General features: G+C 43.6%; 2 protein-coding genes across 5 annotated transcripts in view; one reads left to right on the forward strand and one right to left on the reverse strand.

The window, feature by feature from the left end:
• tspan12 (tetraspanin 12) overlaps window positions 1-7,119 on the forward strand; it is a 39,096-nt gene extending 31,977 nt beyond the window's left edge. For all 3 annotated transcript variants that reach the window (XM_078417417.1, XM_078417416.1, XM_078417419.1), the window contains one exon: window positions 4,791-7,119. In XM_078417417.1, the coding sequence (XP_078273543.1) occupies window positions 4,791-5,105 (315 nt within the window). In that variant the 3' untranslated portion in view covers window positions 5,106-7,119. The remainder of the gene's footprint in view (window positions 1-4,790) is intronic.
• A 10,064-nt stretch (window positions 7,120-17,183) lies between these two features.
• kcnd2 (potassium voltage-gated channel, Shal-related subfamily, member 2) overlaps window positions 17,184-23,050 on the reverse strand; it is a 369,593-nt gene continuing 363,726 nt past the window's right edge. For both annotated transcript variants that reach the window (XM_078417420.1, XM_078417421.1), the window contains 2 exons: window positions 22,564-22,805; window positions 17,184-19,923 (listed from right to left, as the gene is read on the reverse strand). In XM_078417420.1, coding sequence (XP_078273546.1) covers window positions 19,764-19,923; window positions 22,564-22,805 — 402 coding nt within the window. In that variant the 3' untranslated portion in view covers window positions 17,184-19,763. The remainder of the gene's footprint in view (window positions 19,924-22,563; window positions 22,806-23,050) is intronic.

The following is a 23,050-nucleotide window of genomic DNA, read 5'->3' on the forward strand; positions in this document are numbered from 1 at the left end:
TCTGGTCCTTCCATTTTTACCCCCTTTCCCGTACCCAACTCTAGCTCTCCCTTCATGGGGGCGTGGCTGCGTTCTGCAGCTGCGGCTCACCGGCAATCTCTCTGTCTTTTTTTTTGTTTTTGTCTTTGTTATCGTTTAAATGTTTCTTTTGATTTATTTTTAACTCTGTATATGTGGGGGGGGTGGTTGGGGGGGGGGGGTGGGGGAAACCTTTTCTTTCAATCTCCTCCTCAACGGAGATGCGACCTTTACCGTGTTGTGTCTCCGTTCGTGCTACGGCCTAACACCGTGGAGTCGGCGGCCTCCAGCTGGGATCAACCTTGAAGACTTCGGTCGCAGGGCCTGGACTTACCATCTCGGAGGCTTCGGCCGTGGGCCCTGCAGATCACAACATCGGGAGTTCGCAGGTCCCTGGCTGGCGACCGGCTTTCGGGAGCTCCAGCCGTAGCAGCTTCGACAGCCCCGAAGCGCGAGGTTTGATTGACCCGCTCGCAGGCCCCTCATCGCCCTGCGTGGCCTGGCCGCGGCACTTTCCATCGCCCGGTGGGGGCTCAGGACCTTCATCGGCCTGCTCGGCTCGGCCCTGGGACTTTCCATCGCCCGGCGGGGGCTTCAAAAGTCGGAAGCCTCGATCGCCTCGTAGCACCACGGGGGAAGAATGAGGAGGAGATAAGACTTTTCTTTGCCTTCCATCACAGTGAGGGTGTGCCTGGAGCAATCACTGTGATGGCTGTTTGTGTTAAAAATTGTAATTGTGTGTCTTGTGTTCTTTATTGTCTACTGCCGGACCCTGACGTGAGAGGACGCTGGCGCTATTTGTTCGCCGCTTCTCCATCAGGATAGTTTGTCTGTTTGTTTTTATGTCTTGACTGTATTGTAAAGCGTCTTTGAGCATTTGGAAAAGCGCTATAAAAAATAAATGTTTATTATTATTATGTATTTTCGATCCCCTTCCCTCCTGGTTCCATCCAACCACTACCAGTTCCATCTTCCCTTTGCCTCCTACTAATCCCCTTCAGTTTCTGTCTCTGCCTTCACTCCTCCCTCATGCTAACTGGCCCCATTTGCCCTCTGAAATGTCCGCTTCCACCTATTGCCCACCTGCATCTGTCTTACAATCCTGCCCCAGCTCCTTCTGTCTGTCATCATTAAGTCCTGCTGTCACCGACTGCCCTCCCCCTTGCCCATCCTCTTTATATCGGCCATCTTCCCTCTCCATTCTCAGTCTGGTCCTGGGTTTTGACACAAAATGGCAGCATTCCTTTCACCCTCCCTCCATGGATGCTTGATCTACTGATTTCCTCCAGCCGTTTGTTTTTATTTTGTTCCAGACTCCAGCATCTGCTGCCTTTTGTGTCTCTTTTAGCCTGGCTGATTTGTGCGGGAAGAATACTGCGATTGGCATTAAATCGCCAATGGCAAGGGATGATGGCAAGGGAAGCATGTATCCATGGACATTTGGATCTCCCTTTATCCATTAGTATTTGTGAGCAGTGGTCTATGCCTTTACAGTGGCTCGCTTCGGGCATGTTGGATATGGCCCTTTCTTGTGGCCACTTGTGCATGGAAGCTGCTGGTAGAAGTTTGCCGTTTGTGCAATGGGTTCCACTAGTTCCCAATCATTTTGCAATAGATTTAATGCATAAAATTAACACCGTACCACTTAAAAATTGTGCCTTTGTATGATTGACTTTCTAGGCCAATGTGGCAGAATCATGCTCATCAAAAACAATATGACTTTAGTTTGTGACGTTCAAAGAATTGTTTCACATGGACATTTCTGAGAGATTGATATTTCCTACAGAGGATTGCTTGTCAAATAGTGGATACATCAGCTTTCAAGCTGTCAAGCAAATAACTATACTCAAGATATTATGAAAGTGAACCCAGTGGGAAATTGATTGAGCTGTCCAAAAGGCCATTTGAGAGACAAGTATGTCAGCACCCTGGAAACCATTTCATCAAATGTCATTCTAAATATCCTGCTTTACTTGTGTGTTGGACATTTCTATTTTTGAATACATTTGCGCAGTGAGGCAAATAGTCAACATAAATCAATGATGTAATTTGTTGGTGGAACTGGCCTCCGTCTGAGTCTATTGAACCATGATTAATAATCGTCTTGTTCTTGTGAAAGCAATTCAATGCAGATTTATTTCATAAGAAAAGTGCACATGTACTTTGCACTCTATATTTCATATGATAATCTGTCGTATCCTATTGAGTTTGTCATGTGGGATGGATGGGAAGATATTCATCTGATCTCTGAGTCATTTTCGATATTATCTTGAGCAAAACAGTTCTGGAGGAACTCAGCAGGTCAGGCAGCATTCATGGAGGGAATGGACATTAATGTTTCGGGTTGGGGCCCTTCTTCGGATTGCTAGGAGTAGTGGGGGGGGGGGGGAGAAAGCTGGAAAAGAGAGGTGGGGGTGGGATATAGCCTGGCAAGTGATGGGTCAATACAAGGGGTTTAGTTGGCAGGTGGGTGAAGTAAGTAACAAAGGCTAGAGGTGAAAAGGAGACAAAAGAGTGCCAAGGACGAGGAGAAGTGAAATGTAAAGTTGGAGGGAAAGATATGGGTAGAAAGAGATGGGGAGTGGAATGGGGGTGAGGGGGAACAAAAAGGATATAGGGCTCGGCGTGGGAGATATGTGGTTAAGATAATGTACATTTACTGAATGACATTTTAGAATAGAAGCTAAGCTCCAATAGGGTTTAAGATCATGGTGGCAATTCGCATCTGCACTAATCTTTTAGTTTTGAGCAAATTAAGATCTAAGTTACCATTGGCAAGGTTGTGAATTTCTTCAAATGTCAACATGTCTGTGGAAACTAGGCAAAGGAATTTAATTTAAGTGGTTAAAGTCCTTGTTAAGCTTTGCATTCCCAAAGACAAGACTTATAGTTAAGAAGCTTGAATGCAATTGAATCAATTCATTCACTTCATAAATCCACAATAAGGGGCATATCCAATGTGCGTAAATCTAGCCACTATAACACCCAATTAATGGACGTATTCACAACTACTAATGAATAAAGCCGCAGCCCGGTGGCACAGCCAGCTGGTTGAGCTGCTGCCTCATGTGGCAAGAGAGCAGGGGTTGATTCTGATCTCGGGTGCTGTCTGTGTGGAGTTTGCACATTCTCCCTGTGACTGTGGACTTCCTCTGGGTTCCCCGGCTTCCTCCCATGTCCCAAAGATGAGTGGGGTTGTAAGTAATTGGCCCCAATGTATAGGTAGTGAGTGCGAAACAGGGATAACAGAGCTAGTGTGATGGTCGGCGTGAACCTGTGGCATGTTTCCATGAGGTATACTTCAATCAACCAATCAATCATTTCACTGTGCTTCAGAGAAAGAACTTTGCCAGTCTAACCAACACAGGTGGTCCCTTGGTTACAGATGTCTGAGTTATGGACACCTGTATGTATGAACCAGGTCCCACATTATTTAATTCAAAAGTCCAAAATACATCCGTTGATATGAATGGCAGAAATATTTTCTTCTTTCTCACTCTACACTTTGAGTCATAGAGACACAGTGTGGAAACGGGTCCTTTGACCCAACTTGCCCACCACAAACCAACATGTCCCAGCTACACTAGTCCCATCTGCCCACATTTGGTCGAGATCCCTCCAAACCTGTCCTATCCATGTACCTGTCTAACTGTTTCTTAAATGTTGGGATAGTCCATGCCTCAACTACCTCTTCTGGTAGCCTTTTTCCATATACACCTACTATCCTTTGTGTGGAAAAAGTTACTCCTCAGATTCCTGTTCAATCTTTTCCCCTTCACCTTAAACCTATGTCCTCTGGTCCTCGATTCACCTACTCTGGGCAAGAGACTCGGTGCATCTACCCGATCTGTTCCTCTCATGAATGAGTTTTGAGTGCTTTTGATACCGTGCATTACAATGTTGCAGTGGTATGGTTACTGCAGTGATGGTGTCTTTTCCAACTTATGGACAAAATAAATTTATGGACGTCTGTGAAATGTAACCTGACAAAGGAGTGTATGTGACTCCAGGCCCATCTCTGTGAGTGACTGAACTGCCTTTGCATTTCACACGGTTAGAAATAAGCAATGAATGCCAGTGTTACAAAGAATATCTGCACGTGCTCTACAAATAAAAAGTAAAACATTTTCATGAAATATCTCTAAGTCAGCTGAGCCAATTACTGTCATGTCATCATAGGAAATATTGAATGACATAAATACTTATTCAATTAATTTTTTAAAGAAAAGTTTGTAATATGCTGGAGCACACTGACTTGTGTTGCACTCCTTCAAATGCCTCTCAGGCAAAGTCTTTTCACGCTGAAATTTGCTGTAAGTGTAAGCTGATTTGAGACAAAAAGAGGAACACAGGGGAAAGTTTATTTTCAGAAAAAGAAATAAGGATGCATTTTAAATCTCCAAGAAGAATATTCTGCCTCCGATGTCAAACACTGCTTTCAATTGTTCCCATTTTAGATTGGGGTAGTATTTTGATGTGCAATTGTGTTCATTTAAAGGGTAGTGATACTAAATAGCAGACGTACCATTCTACATTAACTTTAGGTAATAGGTTTTAACAAAAGCAGCAATTTCTTCAAACTGTACACGTAAGCTGCCAGAAGGCAGAACCAGTCCAGCATCTTTTGCCAATTTGCAAATTGCAGGGCATCTCAGAGTAAATTGCTATACAATTTACACAATGTTTCTTTATATTAAACTCTGTTCTTTTCAGCAGATTAATGCAGGATTTTATTTCATGGCTATTCACTGTAACATCTTTTTATTTTGTAGCAGGGCTGTGGACAGAAGATGTACAATTTTCTACGTGGCACAAAACAACTGCAAATGCTGAGGTTCCTGGGAATATCCATTGGGGTTGCACAACTGCTGGCTATGATACTCACCATTACATTCCTCTGGACGTTGTATTATGACAAAAAGGAGCCGCACACGGCTCAAACGATAAGCCAAAAAAAGACTACTTCCCAACACCCAGTCTGTCATTCAGCAGAATTACTGAAACATGTCGCGAGAGGCAGCGAACTGAAGCAGACACATGTGGTGGCAAAAAGCTTTTACACACAGTTTGAAATCGAGGAATTGTAGCTGGATTTGGTTAAATCAGTAGAATGCTGGATATATTTGACCACAACTCTTTCTACCTTTGCACATAAGTAAAGCAATAAGAGACTGAGACAAATCATCTAGAAGTGAATGGAATAAAATGTATTTTATTTGAGGCATTTTAATTCTGCTGCTATAGGAGACCTGTACTCAAATGCCAGTGTATTTTGAGGCCATTCCCTCAATAAAGGCTTCTGACTTTATCAAGATCCAAAGTTAATCTCCAGGGGCTGGGTTTTACTTGTTTAACTGCACTGTACAAAGACATCAAGCATACCATGCATCCGATGTCAAAAACATTCTAACCAATCTAGAAGAACCTTAATTTAACATGTTTTGGAGGCTTTTAATGTTATAGAATACTCAGAATTCAGTGACTACTGTATTTTGGGGGGCAAGATGCAGATTTTGTCAAAGTTTGTAGTTCTGTGTTTACATTCTTCAGTAACAGATGCCGGTGTGAATAACTTGATAAATGGACAGCTTTGTTTTATGTCCTTTTTTTGCACATAATTGTAGTTCTAATTTTCAATTTTTAAAATTAACTCCTTTCTAATTCCAAGTCACAAAACTTCATCTTTCTCATTAAACAGTAGATGTGGGCGGGGCCTGATAAGATTTCTGTACTTGAAGCAATTACAAATTATTTCTTTTAATTAATTAGTATTTAATATTTGTATTTGTTTTGCACATGTATCAATACTATACTAATTGCAGACTGTATTTCAAGAATATACAGACAAAATTATTGCAAAGAAATGTCAGAGGAGTTAGCATGCAGGGTATGAGAAACCTGCAATTTATTCACTGTTTTCTGGAGTGTTAATGTAGATACCTGTTTTTCTCATGTCTTGGCCACGAGATGCAGCATAGTTTGATATTTGCAAGAAAATAAATGGCTAAATCTTCTTCTTCCCCCTCGTGTCTTGGTTTGTGCCTCCTGGGTGTCACAAGGCAGAAAACATTTAGCAGGAGATGCAGCAGGGAAAGAGTTGGTGACCTGAATATTCCCAGAGTCTGGCTTGTCTCCAGCACTGGCAGTTCACATTTCCCATCTCCCAACGTCACTGTATTTTGAAGGTCAATCTTGCTGGCCGAGACAACCCAGGAGTTGAGCGAAGTGCTGCCAACTCTTGGGGATGCAACATTGTAGTCTGGTTCAGTGAGTGCAGCACTACAAGATCCACCAGAAAATAATAATCGCTGACACTAGGGGTGGCTGGTGCTGCTACCTGGGCGGCACGGTAGCGCAGCGGTAGAGTTGCTGCTTTACAGCGAATGCAGCGCCGGAGACTCAGGTTCGATCCTGACTACGGGTGCTGCACTGTAAGGAGTTTGTACGTTCTCCCCGTGACCTGCGTGGGTTTTCTCCGAGATCTTCGGTTTCCTCCCACACTCCAAAGACGTACAGGTATGTAGGTTAATTGGCTGGGTAAATGTAAAAATTGTCCCTAGTGGGTGTAGGATAGTGTTAATGTACGGGGATCGCTGGGCAGCACGGACTTGGTGGGCCGAAAAGGCCTGTTTCCGGCTGTATATATATGATGATGATATGATGATACCTCACAGGTCCAGTGACCCAGGTTTGATCCTGATCTTGAGTGCGGTCCATGTGGAGTTTGCATGTTTTTCTCCCGAGTGTACAGTGTGCTCCCATGTGCCAAATGTCTGCTGCTTGGTATGTTAATTGACTACTTTAAATTGCTCCAAGGGTACTTGAGTGGCAGGAGAATTGAGAAGGGCAATTGTTGATGGGTATGCAAGTGGGCGAGGGAAATACTTTTTAGAGTAGTTGGATGTGTAGCAGTCAGATTGAAAATGGTGGCCGAAGGGCATCTTTCCATGGACTATGACTACGGACACGGCTCTGAGAACCTCTGCTTCAAAGTGTAACCTTCCAGTTTTATCATCTATGCTTCTTTCAGTTTCTGAATGCCTGATATTTTATAGAAGTGTTTTAAAAAAAATGAATTTAGCAAAAACCATCAATTCTGTTTTAAGAAATAAAAGTTGAAAACATTTAACGCATTTAATTAAAATCTTATATTTAAATTAGTTCTGTTTTACCTGATTGACCACCTTGAAGAAGTTCAGCTCGACTGAAAATGCCAGAAGTGAACTTGAAGGGCAGTATTGTGTTTGGTTTGAAATTGTTTATTGTCATATGCACAAGTGTACTGAGGTACAGCTACTATGAAAATGTTGCTTGCAGAAACATTACAGAAGAGATTGAGTAGATTGGGACTCCATTCTTATAGACGTGTATGAAATCATGAGAGGAATCGATGGGGTAGATGCACAGAGTCTCTTGCCCGGAGTGGGCGAATCGGGGGCAAGAGGACATAGATTTAACGTGAAGGGGAAAAGATTTAATGGGTATCTGAGGGGTAACATTTTCACACAAAGGTTAGTGGGGTTATGGAACAAACTGCCAGAGGAGGGAGTTGAGGCAGGGACTATCCCAACATTTAAGAAACCGTTAGACAGGTACGAAGACGGGTTTGGAGGGATACAGGCGAAATGTGGGCATGTGGGACTAGCGTAGCTGGACCATTTTGGCCGGTGTGAGCAAGTTGGACCGAAGGGCTTGTCTGCATGCTGTATCTCTCTATGACTCAATGCACATAGACTCAGACAACACACATAAACATAAACGATGTGTAAATTCTACAGAATCAAACTGCGTGGAAGTTGGTGGGAAGGGGTACAGCTCTGACCTTTGTGCACTGATCTTTCAGGCTGAGAAGCACAGTGTTAAAGTAAAGCAAATAATTAAATTGGAAGCAGGAATAAAAGTTGAAGGGGAAGAAGAATTGGGGCATTGATAATCAGGAGATGTCAAAGCTCGTGCTTTAAAAGGTTTTCATGAAACTGTCAAATGAAACACAAGGTGAAGTGAACCTCTAGACATGAACGACTCCGATGTGCAATGAAATGTTGATTCTGAAGAGAGTGTGACAGTGCATGACCATGTGGTGATCTTGGAGAGGGGAGTGGTTCAGCGAACTCTGATTATCACAGCAATGGCTGGGTTCAACATATGAAAGTTGGAGCAGCAAACAAACTGCATCTATTGCATCCGCTGCTCTAGATGTCAACTCATCTATATCGGCGAAACCAAGCGCAGGCTCGGCGATCGCTTCGCTGAACACCTGCGCTCGGTCCGCATTAACGCCACTGATCTCCCGGTGGCCCAGCACTTCAACTCCCCCTCCCATTCCCAGTCTGACCTCTCTGTCATGGGCCTCCTCCAGTGCCATAGTGAGGCCCGCCGGAAATTGGAGGAGCAGCACCTCATATTTCGCCTGGGCAGTTTGCGGCCCGGTGGTATGAATGTCGACTTCTCCAACTTCAGATAGCTCCTCTGTCCCTCCCTTCCCCTCCTCCTTCCCAGATCTCCCTCTATCTTCCTGTCTCCACCTATATCCTTCCTTTGTCCCACCCCCGACATCAGTCTGAAGAAGGGTCTCGACCCGAAACGTCACCCATTCCTTCTCTCCTGAGATGCTGCCTGACCTGCTGAGTTACTCCAGCATTTTGTGAATAAATACCTTCGATTTGTACCAGCATCTGCAGTTATTTTCTTATAAAACTGCTGGAGGAAACTAGTAGCCCAGCAGCAACGGGGGGTGAAGAAACGTTTTGGGTCAAGACCCTGCATCAGGTTCTTCCCCCTCCACCCCCCCACCCCCCCCTCCCCAAATGCTCCTCAACCTGTTGGATTCTTGTGGCAGGTTACTTTGCGCCAGATTTCATCATCTGTCATCCTCTGTGTCGGCATAGAACAGAACAGCACAGGAACTGGCCCTTCGGCCCACAGTGTCTGTGCTGAACATGATGCCAAGACCAACCAACTCTTATCTGCCTGCACGTAATCCATATCCCTCCATTTCCTGCGTATCCATTGTCTATCCAAACATCTCTTAAATGACCCTATTGTATCTGCTTTCCCCCCACACTCCCACCCCCAGCCACACATTCTAGGCTCTGTAACAATAAAACAAATTTACCCCGTGCATCTCCTTTAAATGTTGCCCCCCTCACCTTAAAGCTAAGCCCTCTAGTATTTGATATTTCCATCTTGGGAACAATGTCTGATTGTCGACCCTACCTATGTTATGATTTTCATAATTTTATATACTTTTCTCGGTCTCCTCTTAACCTCTGGCATTGCACAGAAAACAACTCAAGTCTGTCCAACCTCTCCTCATAGCTAATGTCCCCAGGTCCAGGCATTATCCTAGTCAGAGAGTCATAGAGTCTACAGTGCGGAAACACCCCACACTTCGGCCCAACTTGCCCACCACGGCCAACATGTTGCATCTACACTAGTCCCACCTGCCTACATTTGGCCAATATCCCTCTAAAGCTATCCTATCCATGTACCTGTTCAAATGTTTCTTAAACATTGCGATAGTACCTGCCTCAACTACCTCCTCCGGCAGCTCATATCCACACACCCCCACCCTTTGTGTGAAAAAAGTTACCCCTAAGGTTCCTATTAAATCTTTACCCCCTCACTTTAAACCTATGTCTTCTGGTTCTCAATTTTCCCTACTCTGGGCAAAAGACTCTGTCCATTCACCTGATCTATTCTTCTCATGATTTTGTACACCTCCATAAGATCGCAGCTCTGCCTCCTGCACTCCATGGAATAAGGTCTTGGCAACATCCTCGTACATCTTCTCTGCACTCTTTCCAGCTTGACAACATCTTTCCTATAACATAGCGACCATGTCTTTTGCATTCTTTCCAAAGTCTCCACATCCTTTCTGTAGTGAGGGTGACCAGAATTGCACACAATACTCCAAATACAGCTCAGCTATAGTTACATAAAGATGCACCAGGACTTCCTGCACTCAATGCCCCAACCAACAAAGGTAAGCATACCATATCTATCAACTTATGTTGCCACTTTCAGAGCGTTATCACTTGGACCCAAAGATCCCTCTAGGCATCAGTGTTGTCTCTCCCGTCTCTCTCCCCTCTCCCCCCTCTCCCCCCCCCTCCCATATCGTTGGAGAGAGAAACAGCAAACAATTTAGCACATTCCACTGAACCTTGCCATCTACCAGACTTGCTGAGTGTTTGCAGCATTTTCTGCTTTTATTTGTTTCTATTTTTAAAGGACAATGTGTTCCAAGGCAGGAGAGCAATTAACTTGGATCAGCAGATGATCACAAATGTAGGATCTCATTCCTTTGAGTTTTATTTGATAGAAAATTACACAAATTAAAATCATATCCTTTTTTCCTCTGTTTTTATTTCTGTTTCTGAACCTAGGAGCAGTGAAATTATTATATAATCACCTGTGTAGTCATTGTGGTTTAATTTTATCCTTCAATTTTGTTGACGTGTGACACAGTTTGCTCTGCCCATCTCACAACTTCAAGTTCACGATATTGCTCACATTTAGATGGTTAAGAAAAGTAACTATCAGTGAACTCTGGTCAATGTCCCACATGATAATTTGGGTTATTTGCTTAGAAATTGATTAGATGAAATCCAACCATTTTGATACCAATGCTCATTTGTGATGGCAAAATATTATGCACATGACTTAAATACATATCAAAAAGCTTTTGGGTGAATTACAAGCAGATAATTCTGTTAAGGCAGAGCATGTGTTATTCCAGATAGAACTATGCGTAATTGAGTGCAGCTTCTGCCAATTTACTTTGCATCAGTGAGCTCTTAAAGGCCCACTCCCCATGGCAGAGACAGCTAGCACATTTAACAACAGGACATACAAGTCCTGGTCAATGTGATGCATGCCTGGAAAGAGGTTCTCTATGTTAAGGAGGTGAGGAGAACAGCCAAAGCCACCATTAGTGAGTCTGGAAGGATGTGTCTCTGGTTGTCTATTCCAGTTTTCCAAATCCCTGAGTGGGAAAATGCTTGGCTAATGGGAGATTTCAGTAATTAGATTAGGAATCCATTCTTTGAAAATGCCTCGTGTTGCTTTATGACTGAATCTCCGCAACCTTCTAGAGTTGGGAATTCCAAAGATTCTCCTCTTTGAGAAATATCTCATCTCAATCCCAGTGGCTGACACAGTTGAGAACTCCAAAACAATGATTCAATGATACCTTATTATCACATGTGATGAGATGCAGTGAAATGCTTACAACCCAGTGAAACCATATGGCTGGCCTCACCTAGGCAGTACACAAGAGTTGCCATGTTTTGGTGCCGACAAAGATACAAAAGTTCATCAGTCTTATCTACTGCCTGCCGCCGAATGTGGAAATGTCCAGTCCGATCTAGTGTTCGATCTGATTTCACCTGCAATGATTGCCAGCAAAATTTACCTGGGATTTAAAATGACTTGTGTGCTTAGTGCTTTTACAATGGCATGTGATCAAACCTCTTAGTAATTATCCCAAGCTACTATTCATACTGGTAATCTGTTGAATTCAATCTTGTCTTCCTTAATTAAATAAAATACTCAATATTTGCTCCACAGGGGGTTTACAATGAACAAACATGACTAGACTAGTTCACCCTATTGCAGCATGCTATGCTTTGCTATTCACTAATGACACACACATGGTGGGCTACGCCTGTACCTGGCCAGCACTATTCTATGCTTTGATATTCACTAATGACACGCACATCATGGGCTGAAGTGCCTGTAGTTTCGTTTTAGTTTAGTTTAGTTTATCGTGCTGTACCTGGCCAGCACTATTCTTTTTTGTAAATGACATCCCAACATTGAAACCCTGATCAGTCAACAACAAAGTACACATCGTGTGTGTGGCTAATGTAATTTACCAAACATTTCATTACAGTGTTGTGAATAAAAGCCTGGGCGTTAAGGCTTTTGCAAATAAAAGGGGTACAGAAACTCTGCAATTCAATGAAACTTGCTTCGCCACATTGTTTACATTCACACAGTTAACCTCTGCCCTTCTAACGACGGCTGGAAATGAACATGAATTTCAATTAATTTAATTTGTTGTTCTATTGGGTTATTATGCCTTTACAATTTTGGGCTTTCGTTTTATTTAGCTGTTGGGAAGCCAATCAACAGTCACTCGGCCCATTGATTTTAGTTCGGTTTCAGTGACCTTGAATTCCTAATGCTCGAATCATTTCAAAACACATGCTGCCTGAGGTGTGAATCATTGCCGATTACTGATTATTATTTAATTATCTCAAGTGATTCAGGATTGAATGTTTCTCAAAGCAAAACAGCTGCATTAATCATGTTTAATGGAAGTATGTTTTGATGGTAGCTATGCTGAAGTCTTTTAATATGTGTTTTAATAATTAACTGAGATATTTTGCAGGCACAACAAACTTAAACTCTCAAAAAATGTCAGTCTTTCCAATTGTGCCCTTGATGTGTACTGTGAAATAATGAACAGCTTTGCATTCAGGTGGGCTGTCACCTTTATTAAACACTTGGTGGCATCTCTGAGTGATTCTGCTGCCGCAAGAATGATTGCATTCTCATCGTGTATTGGCACGTGGTGTACCTTTGAGATGTGTGGACCTTTCTAAAAAAATCAGTGTCTGATAAAAATGAACAATTGTTCTGGTCTTTCAAATTATCAAGAGATGAAAATACACGTGACTTTTTTTGTGAACGTGAGATTGTTGCATCAAAAGGAAACAAAAACACATGGGAAAGAAAGCTCCATGTTTGGTACTCATGAACTTGGGAAGAGCCATACGAGTTGACATTCAAGGGGCAATTTTTTTTGTGGAAAAGCTGTCAGGACAATTTCAACAAATTTATTTAAATCTTATATAAATTAATTATATAAAGCTCCTGATTTGATAACTTCAACAACTTGGAGTCAGCACTCACCTCCGTTACTGGATCCTTGACTTCCTGATCATCAGCCTGCAATCAGTGAGGGTGGGGGACAAATCAACCTCTGTGATAATTGTCGACACTAGTGCCCACAAGGACGTGTTCTCTAGCTCCCTCACACATTCCTGACTGTGCAACCAAATACCAACCCAACTCAAGTTACAAATTTGCAGACGACACCACCGTAGTGAGCTAGATATCAAACAAGGATGAGATGGAGTACAGAAAGGAGATTGAGAACCTTTTAACCTGGTGCTAAGACAACAACCTCTCCCTCAATGCCAGCAAGATACAGGAGATTCTGATTGACTTCAGGAAGCAAAGCAGCACACGTACCCTGGTACACGTTGATAGTGCCGAAGTAGAGATGGTTGATAGCTTTGCCTCTCCCTTACAGCGGCTTCTGTATGTTGCCTGGGAAAAAAAAGCCTTAGTAGACTTGACAAATCGCAGCCCATCTAAACCCTTAACACTATCGCAGTCCCAGTCTATATTGGGAAAGTTAGAATCCCCTACTATGACAACCCTATTAGTCTTGTAGCTAGCTACCTGCTATCTTACGGCGTATTTGTTTCTCAAGTTCCCATGGACTATGTGGGGACTGATGATATAATCCCAACAAAGCCATCATCCCCTCTTTATTTCTCAACTCCACCCACATTGCCACATTGGTCGTTCCTTCAGTAATGTCACTACTGATTACTACTAATTAATCAGTGAAGCAACTGCCCCTCCTCTCTTACCTCCAATTGTGTCTCATCTGTAGCACCTGTACCCTGAAGCATTAAGCTGCTGCTACTGTCCCTCGCTGAGCTAGGTTTCTGCAATGGCTGAAACGTCTCATTCGCACATATGAGCTCATCCACCTTACCTGCTAGTCCTCTAGCATTGAAATGGCTGCAATTTAATATAACCATATTTTCTTGCTTCCTGCCACGCTCCCTGCCACGCTCCCTGCCACGCTCCCTGCCAAGCTCCTTGCCACGCACCCTGCCACGCTCCCTGCCACGCTCCTGCCACGCTCCCTGCCACGCTCCCTGCCACGCACCCTGCCATGCTCCCTGCCACGCTCCCTGCCACGCTCCTGCCACGCTCCCTGCCACGCTCCCTGCCACGCTCCCTGCCACGCTCCCTGCCACGCTCCCTGCCACGCTCCCTGCCAAGCTCCTTGCCACGCACCCTGCCACGCTCCCTGCCACGCTCCTGCCATGCTCCCTGCCACGCTCCCTGCCACGCTCCCTGCCACGCTCCCTGCCAAGCTCCTTGCCACGCACCCTGCCACGCTCCCTGCCAAGCTCCTTGCCACGCACCCTGCCACGCTCCCTGCCACGCTCCCTGCCACGCTCCCTGCCACGCTCCCTGCCACGCTCCTGCCACGCTCCCTGCCACGCTCCCTGCCACGCACCCTGCCATGCTCCCTGCCATGCTCCTGCCTATCCTGCCTATCCTGCCTACTGAACTTGTTGTCATTAACTTCTGCACCAACTTCCAGCCTCCCACCTGCCTCACCTCCTCACTGAATCGCGTCCTCCTGCCAATCTAGTTTAAACCTAACTGTGGAGCACCAGCAAACCTGTTCGCTTCCAGTTCAGGTGAAACCCATCCCCCTTGTACAGATCACTACTGGTCAACAGGAGAGCCCAATGGTCCCAAAACGGGAATCACTGCCCCCTCCACCAGCTCCTCAGCCACACATTCACTTGTCCTATCTTCCCATTCCTATCCTCACAAGATTACCATCATTGAGGTGCTGCTCTTTAACTTTTTGTCTGACTCACATGCCACATGATATTACTGGGTTGTAGACAAAACAAAGCATTTCACTGTACCAGGTACATGTGACTATAAAGTATCATTAAATCATTGTCAGGGGAGACAGACTAGGTCATCACTAGATATTGTGAGGAGGGCTAGGGGGCGGAGAGGATGGCTGTTGATTGGTGGGATGTAGCAGATCATGAGGTTAGAAGAATGAGGGGGGGGACCTCATTGAAACATTCAGAATAGTGAAAGGCTTGGATGGAGTGGATGTGGAGAGGATGTTTCCACTAGTGGGAGAGTTTAGGACTAGAGCTCATAGCCGCAGAATTAAAGGACTTTTTTTTAGGAAGGCGTTGAGGAGGAATTTCTTTAGTCAGAGGGTGGTGAATCTGTGGAATTCTTTGCCACATGAGCCAAGTCAGTGGATATTTTTAAGGTAGAGATGGATTCTTTATTAGTACGGGCGTCAGAGGTTTTGGGGAGAAGGCAGGAGAATGGGGGTAGGAGGGAGAGATAGATTAGCCATGATTGAATGGCGGAGTAGACTTGATGGGCCGAATGGCCTAATTCTACTCCTATTCCTTATGACCTTGTGACCTCTCTGTATTCACTCTGCAGGCTCTCATCCCCTTTGTCACCTACAGCAACGTGCACAATGAATCCTGGTGTGCTAGTGCCACGCAGGTGGTTTCAACTCGACTGGCAGAGGGATGGCATTCACAGCAGGGGTGAAGCAGGAGGGAGGCTAGACATCGGCACAGAGGTCAATCACAGTAACAACCTTGAGAACATTCTGCAGCCGTTCCTGAGATATGGACTTCCGTTTGCTGCCACAGAATCAGCTATCTGACCCCCTAAGTAAGGAGTCTCCTCTCACTACAGTCCTGCCTGGCATCACCCTGCTCTGCTGTGCTTCTGAGCCAGGCCTGGTGCCACAGACCAGACTGCTGCTTCCTCTCAACCATCATCGCTGTCAATCGTATCTAAAAGGGTACACTCGTTATCGAGGGAATGGCCGGGGGGGGGGATTCCGGCACGCCCTGCCTATTTCCTTTCCTGGTGGTGACCCATCTACCTTCTGCCTGTGCCTTGGGTGTGACCACCTCATTATAACTCCCGTCTGAAGCTCTCAGTCTCCCTGTCGATCCTGAGGTTGTCCAGCTGCAGCTCCACTTCCCTTCTGTGGTCAGTCAGCTGGACACACTCCCCACACACGCAGTCCTCATGGATACTGGAGGTTCCCCCAACTTCCCACATTCTACAGTAGGATCTTACCAGTGCCCGAACCACCATCCCATCTGCACGAAGATCAGAGCATGACAGAAAACGGCCATGTTCTATCTTGCCGTCACCCTCTGCTTAGCCTCTCTCTACCTTCAAACACACTTCTCTCCTCATGACACAAAGTGTAGGCTCCAGAATGGCTGCTCTACTCTTGGGGATAAAATGCACTAAATATTGTACCCTTTATCCTTTATCTGTGTATTGTGGAACAGCTTGATAGTATTCATGTATAGCCTTCTCTTTGACTGGATAGCACGCAAACAAAAGCTTGTCACTGTACATTAAGCTAAACTAAATGGACATAAAGTGCTGGAGTAACTCAGCGGGTCAGGCAGCATCTCTGGAGAACATGGATAGGTGATGTTTCACAGAGTGCTGGAGTAACTCAGCGGGTCAGGCAGCATCTCTGGAGAACATGGATAGATGAGGTTTTGGGTCGGGACCTTTGCTCCTTCTGCCAATAGGGATGCCTCCCAGATGAAAAAAATACTTACCTTTATCCTTCACTGATCACATTGTCTGGTATTCCACGTGCTAGTTTATTTTCCACCACCATCCTGTTATTTGCCCTCTTTGACAATGCTGGTCCCAGTTCTGCCCTCTCTGCATTGTACTGCTAGTCCCTGATCCCAGCCAACTCATGAGTCAATTCACTGGAAGTGAAATCATAGAATTGTAATTGGCTGCAGCGTTACAAGGACATTAACACAATTTACTCTTTTATAGCACGTTAACTCTCCTTGAATGCTGCCAGTCCTCGCTGCCTATTACTTCTCTCCGATCCACCTCCACTCACTTCACCCCAGCACAAAGTGCTGGTCCTCATGATCTAATTTTCCACCATCACTGCAATATCAGTTTAGTTTATTGTCACGTATACCGAGGTACAGTGGAAAGCTTTTGTTGCGTGCTAACCAGTCAGCGGAAAGACAATACATGATTACAATCGAGCCATTTAGTGTTTTGATACATGATAAGGGAATAAAGTTTAGCGCAAGGTGAAGCCAGTAAAGTCTGATCAATGATAGTCCGAGGGTGGAAAGGCAGGATATCAGCAGTGTAGCCAAGATGTGACACAGCAAGATTATACATTGTGTTTGATCCAGTTGGAGGCTGTAACTGGTTGGACTTTCAAATAAATGGTCATACATTTCACTACGCCGATAATTAAAGAACCAGAATGCTTCCAATGTTTTATATTTTAATAAAGAAACTTGTTATTTTGTGGGAAACAACTGTCTGTCATTGAATAATACATCACTGAAGTGACAGAAAACACGTGCTCAAAAATTAAAACATTTTAATTTCAACTTTCATACATGGGAGTCATTTTATGTATCATATGTCTTTAATGTTCCTTTAGTTTCAAAAAGTATGTAAATACACAATTTTTGATCTCTTACACTATTGAATACCCCCATTTCAATGACACATCTTTCCATGTATATATTAGAGGTTAAAGTTATTCAGCTCAACTATTCTTATTCCCATTGTAAGTTCTATGCCTTACATTCTATTTATCAATTGCACAAATTGTTTCCAGAAATAGTTTTTAGTTAGCTTTCAGATACTACTTGCTCTGGACAATTTGCCTGTTGATAGTTTTACATGAGTTAACCTTCAAGTAGTTAAGAAAATGAACGCGGTTCTTTATTTAGCGTTACTTCCAGTTACAATACCAACTCTTCCAACCGAAGCATGCAGACATTTTATTTTTTAGAGCATAATAGGTGACAAATTATGCTGCTTCATTAAAGTGAAACCTATGAAAGCTGTTTAAATGCAAAACATCAAAGGTGTTGAACTCATATGATACACTACAAAGTTACAACTAATTTACAGCACAGAGCATTGCACACTGTAATAGCCATTTTACAACTCTGGACAGTAAGTCTGACAGATTTCTGAGTCATTCTTACAACACGACTTTAAGGGCACTATTATAGAAACTGGTCAGAGATACAATGAGAGAAATAGAAAAGGAAACTTTACATAAATAATACATGGTGTACGTGGGAACATTCAGGTGCAACTTCTGCTACCATTGACTGTAGTAGTATGAAGCAAATATTTTTTTTGTTTAGAACCCGATTTTTTTTAACTTCTCACAAATATTGCTATATTATTTTCCAGTGCTTCGGCCAAAAACCAATCTATGGGAAACAAAGAATAAAACCTCAGCGGCTTTTTATTTTCCTTTCCAAGCACCATACCCTATTTGATAGCACACCAATAATATTCACATTTGTAAATTTGATATATTAGTTTAAATACAACAGCATTACAAAAAGAAAAATAATTTAGAGGACGGTTTACAGCCTTGATTTCAAAATTTCAATCATGCAAGCTTAAAGCTGCTGTCATTGCTACCTCTGTTTGAAGCACTGTGTCATTTGTTTTTCTCTGGGGTTCAGGGAAGTGGTGAGAGCTTTACCCCATTGAAACATGCTCTCTCCACCGAGCATGCAGAGAATGGGCCTCTTGTCTTGAATTGTGGTCGAGAGTGGGGGACATTCTGCTCTTCCAAAATATCATACGGCGACATTTTAAGGAAAATAACAGGTCCAAATATTGAATTAATACCGCACTTAAAATCCCCAATTAAAAACAATGTACCTAATACTGGAAATTAGTACTTTTAAAGGGACTGACTGAAAAATATACATATATTTATAGCACGAAGAACAACTTCCATAGCTATAAATGATTGGAGCACATAGCCTGCTGAATAACCATCCACTAAATTCCACATAAATCGGGGAGACCATGCAGAAAGAGCAATCTGTTAGTCTTGCTGCAGCGGCAATGAAAAGAATAACATCTGTAATACACATCAATCACAGTTCACGTATTCAGTGCTTTTGCCTGAAAATTGTTTGCACTCATTCTAAGCAATATAGGACAAGCTTGTACAGGAAAGAAAAGTCTCAAAAAGAAATTTGGGTGCCGCTATGTCTAACTGTGTGAGCCTCAATACAACATTTGGAATTCAAGGTGTATTATTCACAAGGTTTTATTGTTGTGTAAACTATTAATATAAATCAGCAATCCAAACTCATTACTACAATTACTTTCCCTTCTGATATGAACTAAACAGTCTTTCAGTGAGTAGTGGCCATCTTGCAAAGGTCCCAAGGTGCCCTATACATTTCCCTCTACGAACAAATCCAGATCTTGGTGGCATATTGTACGTGTCCACTGCATTGAAAAACAATGAATGTTAGGTAATGCCTCAAGGAGTATTCAACATGCATGTATGTTCTCTGTTCAATTTAAAATATGCCAGTCCTCAATTCACTGTTCACAATTATTTTCTAAATTAAACAGGTTTGCTTTACTTTCTCTGTATTCATTGTTGCTGTAAGGATGATGAGTTCTTAACGCTGATTTCGTTGTTCCTTCCCCATGCACACTTCTCCAGTTCCTGTGTACTTTATAATAAAACGAGCCTTTGGGGTGGAACATGTAGCATGTGGAAATATCTCGTTGTGCTCACTGCAAAGAAATTATTGCAGGTTTTCAAGCTTAATGTTACCTCCTTTAGCTCACCTCATTATCAATGTTACATCCTCTGAGGTCAAACTTCACCGGTAAATAGCTTCAGTGTGATGATCACTGTTGTCATGGACTTCACAATGCAAAACTATCAGGGAAAGCGCTGATGTTCTCCATTTGCTTTCCAGTCTGTGATGTTCTTTTCTACTTTCTCAATAGCAGGAACAACACAGGTGGTCAGATGACTTTCCAGGCTCACATCTGACGTGGTAAGATTTTTACAGTGCTGACACTTTTACAATGTTTCTTTCTGCTTTCCCATCTCCTTCAGACGTTGCGATAAGAGGGCTGGGCATGCTTATCACTGCTGTTGTTATGTACGATTGCTCACAATTTAGTTTGACACCTTCTTCTAACTTTGCATTCAAACTGGATCGGCTGGAAGAATGAACACAGCTTATTACAGCCCATAAAATGCAGATGAGTTACTCAAATAAAAATTCATAAAGAACAACTGAATATAAATACAAATGTTATAAAGTCATCTTTTGCATCAAAATAGTCATTAAAGTAACAGCAAAGCTCAGCCTTGAAACTTATACCAAGAGTCTGCTGTATGCAACTCTGAATAGACCAAGTAGAACCTAACTTATGTCCCGATGTTCCGACGTTGCCACTAAAGAAGTGGCTGGAGAATCCTGTGGGTCAGTCACCGAGATGGGACTAAGTCAATAATGGACGATAACAGAGCAAGGGAGCGGGAAATGAAACCACGGAGAAATGCATCTGGAAAGCAGAGCCTGATGGATCTCGGTCTCGGCCCTCAGCTTGGTGCTCCAGCATGAAAGCAGGGACACTTCTTCTGCAGCCTCATCACAGCTCATCAGGTAGCAACCAGAATGGCACATGGCTAGTGTGGGATGTTGTACTTGAATGTAAGGGAACGGTATACAGTTAATGGCAAGTTGCTCAACAACATTGTATTCTGAGCCATCTCCAGGTCTAAGTCCCTAGCTCTCTGAAAGTAGCACCACATGTAGTTAGAGCACTAAAGCAGGGGGATGGTCTGCTTGTCTTCATCAGTCGAGTATCAGAGTCAGGAAATCATGTTGGAGGTTTATCGGACCTTGGTTAGGCTGCATTTGGAGTATTTTGCTGTTCTGGTCATCCCATTGCAGGAAGAATGTGGAGGATTTGGAGAGGGTGCAGAAGAGGTTTATCTGAATGGTGTTTGGATTAGAGGATAGTAGCCAGAAACAAAGGTTGGACAAAATTGGATTGCTTTCTCTGGAGCAGTAGAGATTGAGGATAGACTTGATAGAAGTAAATAAAACTATGAAAGGCAAAGATAGGGCAGACACAACCTTTTTCCCATGTGGAAATATCAAAGACTAGCTATAAAGTGAGATGGGCAGAGCATGTTGTTTGTACAGAGAGTGGTGGGTGCCTGGAATGCACTGCCAGGAGTGGTGGTAGATTGGACAGTGGTGTTCAAAATGATTTTAGATAGGCTCATGGATATGCAGGGAACGGTGGGATATGGATCATGTGCAGTCAGAGGAGATTAGTTTAACTTGGCTTCATGGTTGGAACGGACTTTGTGGGCTGTTCCTGTTCTGTTCTATGTTCTGTGTTCAATATTGGTCGTTCCACTCCTACAAATGTGCTGTTTCTCACATAAACAAGAGGCATTAAAGCTGTTCGCAAGCCATACAAAAAATGTTGCCCGTTGCGGTTTTAAACCCTGTTATATAAATACATATGCAATAGGTGCAGGAGTAGGCCATTCGGCCCTTCGAGCCAGCACCGCCATTCAATGTGATCATGGCTGAACATCCATAATCAGTACCACGTTCCTGCCTTCTACCCATAATCCCTTGATTCCGCTAGCCCCAAGAGCTCTATCCAAATCTCTTTTGAATGCATCCAGTGAATCGGCCTCCACTGCCTTCTGAGGCAGAGAATTCCATAAATTTACAACTCTCTGTGTGAAAAAGGTTTTTCTCATCTCAGTTCTAAATGGCCTACCCCCTATTCTTAAACTGTGGCCCCTAGTTCTGGACTCCCCCAACATCGGGAACATGTTTCCAGCATCTAGCGTGTCCAACCCCTTAATAATCTTATATGTTTCGATAAGATCCCCTCTCATCCTTCTAAATTCCAGTGAATACAAGCCCCGTCACTCCATTCTTTCATTACATGACAGTCCTGCCATTCCGGGAATTAACCTCGTGAACCTATGCTGCACTCCCTCAATAGCAAGAATGTCCTTCCTCAAATTAGGAGACCAAAACTGCACACAATACTCCCGGTGTGGTCTCACCACACAGGGTCCTATATAACTGCAGAAGGACCTCTTTGCTCCTATACTCAACTCCTCTCGTTATAAAGGCCAACATGCCATTAGCTTTCTTCACTGCCAGCTGTACCAGCATGCTTACTTTCAGTGACTGATGTATAAGGACACCCAAGTCTCATTGTACTTCCCATTTTCCTAACCTGACACCATTCAGATAATAATCTGCCTTCCCGTTCTTGCCACCAAAGTGGATAACCTCACGTTTATCCACATTATACTGCATCTGCCCACTCACCCAACCTGTCCAAGTCACCCTGCATCCTCATAGGATCCTCTTCACAGTTCACACTGCCACCCAGCTTTGTGTCATCTGCAAATCTGCTAATGTTACTTTTAATCCCTTTATCTAAGTCATTAATGTATATTGTAAATGGCTGCAATGCCCAGCACCGAGCCTTGGGGTACCCCACTAGTCAGTGCCTGCCATTCTGAAAGGGACCCGTCAATCCCTACTCTTTGTTTCCTGTCTGCCGACCAATTCTCTATCCATGTCAATACCCTACCCTCAATACCATGTGGTCTAATTTTGCCCACTAATCTCCTGTGTGGGATCTTATCAGAGGCTTTCTGAAAGTCCAGGTACACTACATCCACTGGCTCTCCCTTGTCCATTTTACATGTTACATCCTTAAAAAAGTTGCAGTACAATTTAGTTGAAATGTAATTCTAGGGCCATCAGTCACAGGATTGACACTTAAAAGGTACTAAGCAACAGTTACCTGTTGGAGAGCTCACTCTCCTGTAAACATCGAATCTGAATAGTACTGAGTTCTTGTACATTTCCCAGACGACTGCAAGAAGTATTCGAATTTGGGAGATGGAAAGGTTTTTTGCTACGTCTGGAGCAACATGTTCCAGTTAAACCATGGTGAGACGAGAGAGAGGGACTGTGCAATTGCTTCTTTGTAGATTGTTGAAGACAATTCTCTTTGTACGTTTGTTCATCCACAAAATCGTGATTCTAATTGAAAGAGGAAGAGGAAAGGAAAAGTATTTTACACATCGGCTTTCAGAGAACTTTGGTGCCTCATCCCTGTTGAGAAGATGTCACAGGTCGGTTCTGACTGACTGCACTGACTGAGTCTGGCTAAACAGCTCTCAGGATTCAAGAGTCAGAGCATCATAGAGTCATAGAGTGTGGAAACAGGCTCTTTGGCCCACCTTGCCCACACTGACCAGCAGCTGCAGAGATACTGAATTTCCTGC

The sequence above is a fragment of the Rhinoraja longicauda genome, chromosome 20 (genome assembly GCF_053455715.1).
Source record: "Rhinoraja longicauda isolate Sanriku21f chromosome 20, sRhiLon1.1, whole genome shotgun sequence".
Taxonomy (NCBI): Eukaryota; Metazoa; Chordata; class Chondrichthyes; order Rajiformes; family Arhynchobatidae; genus Rhinoraja; species Rhinoraja longicauda.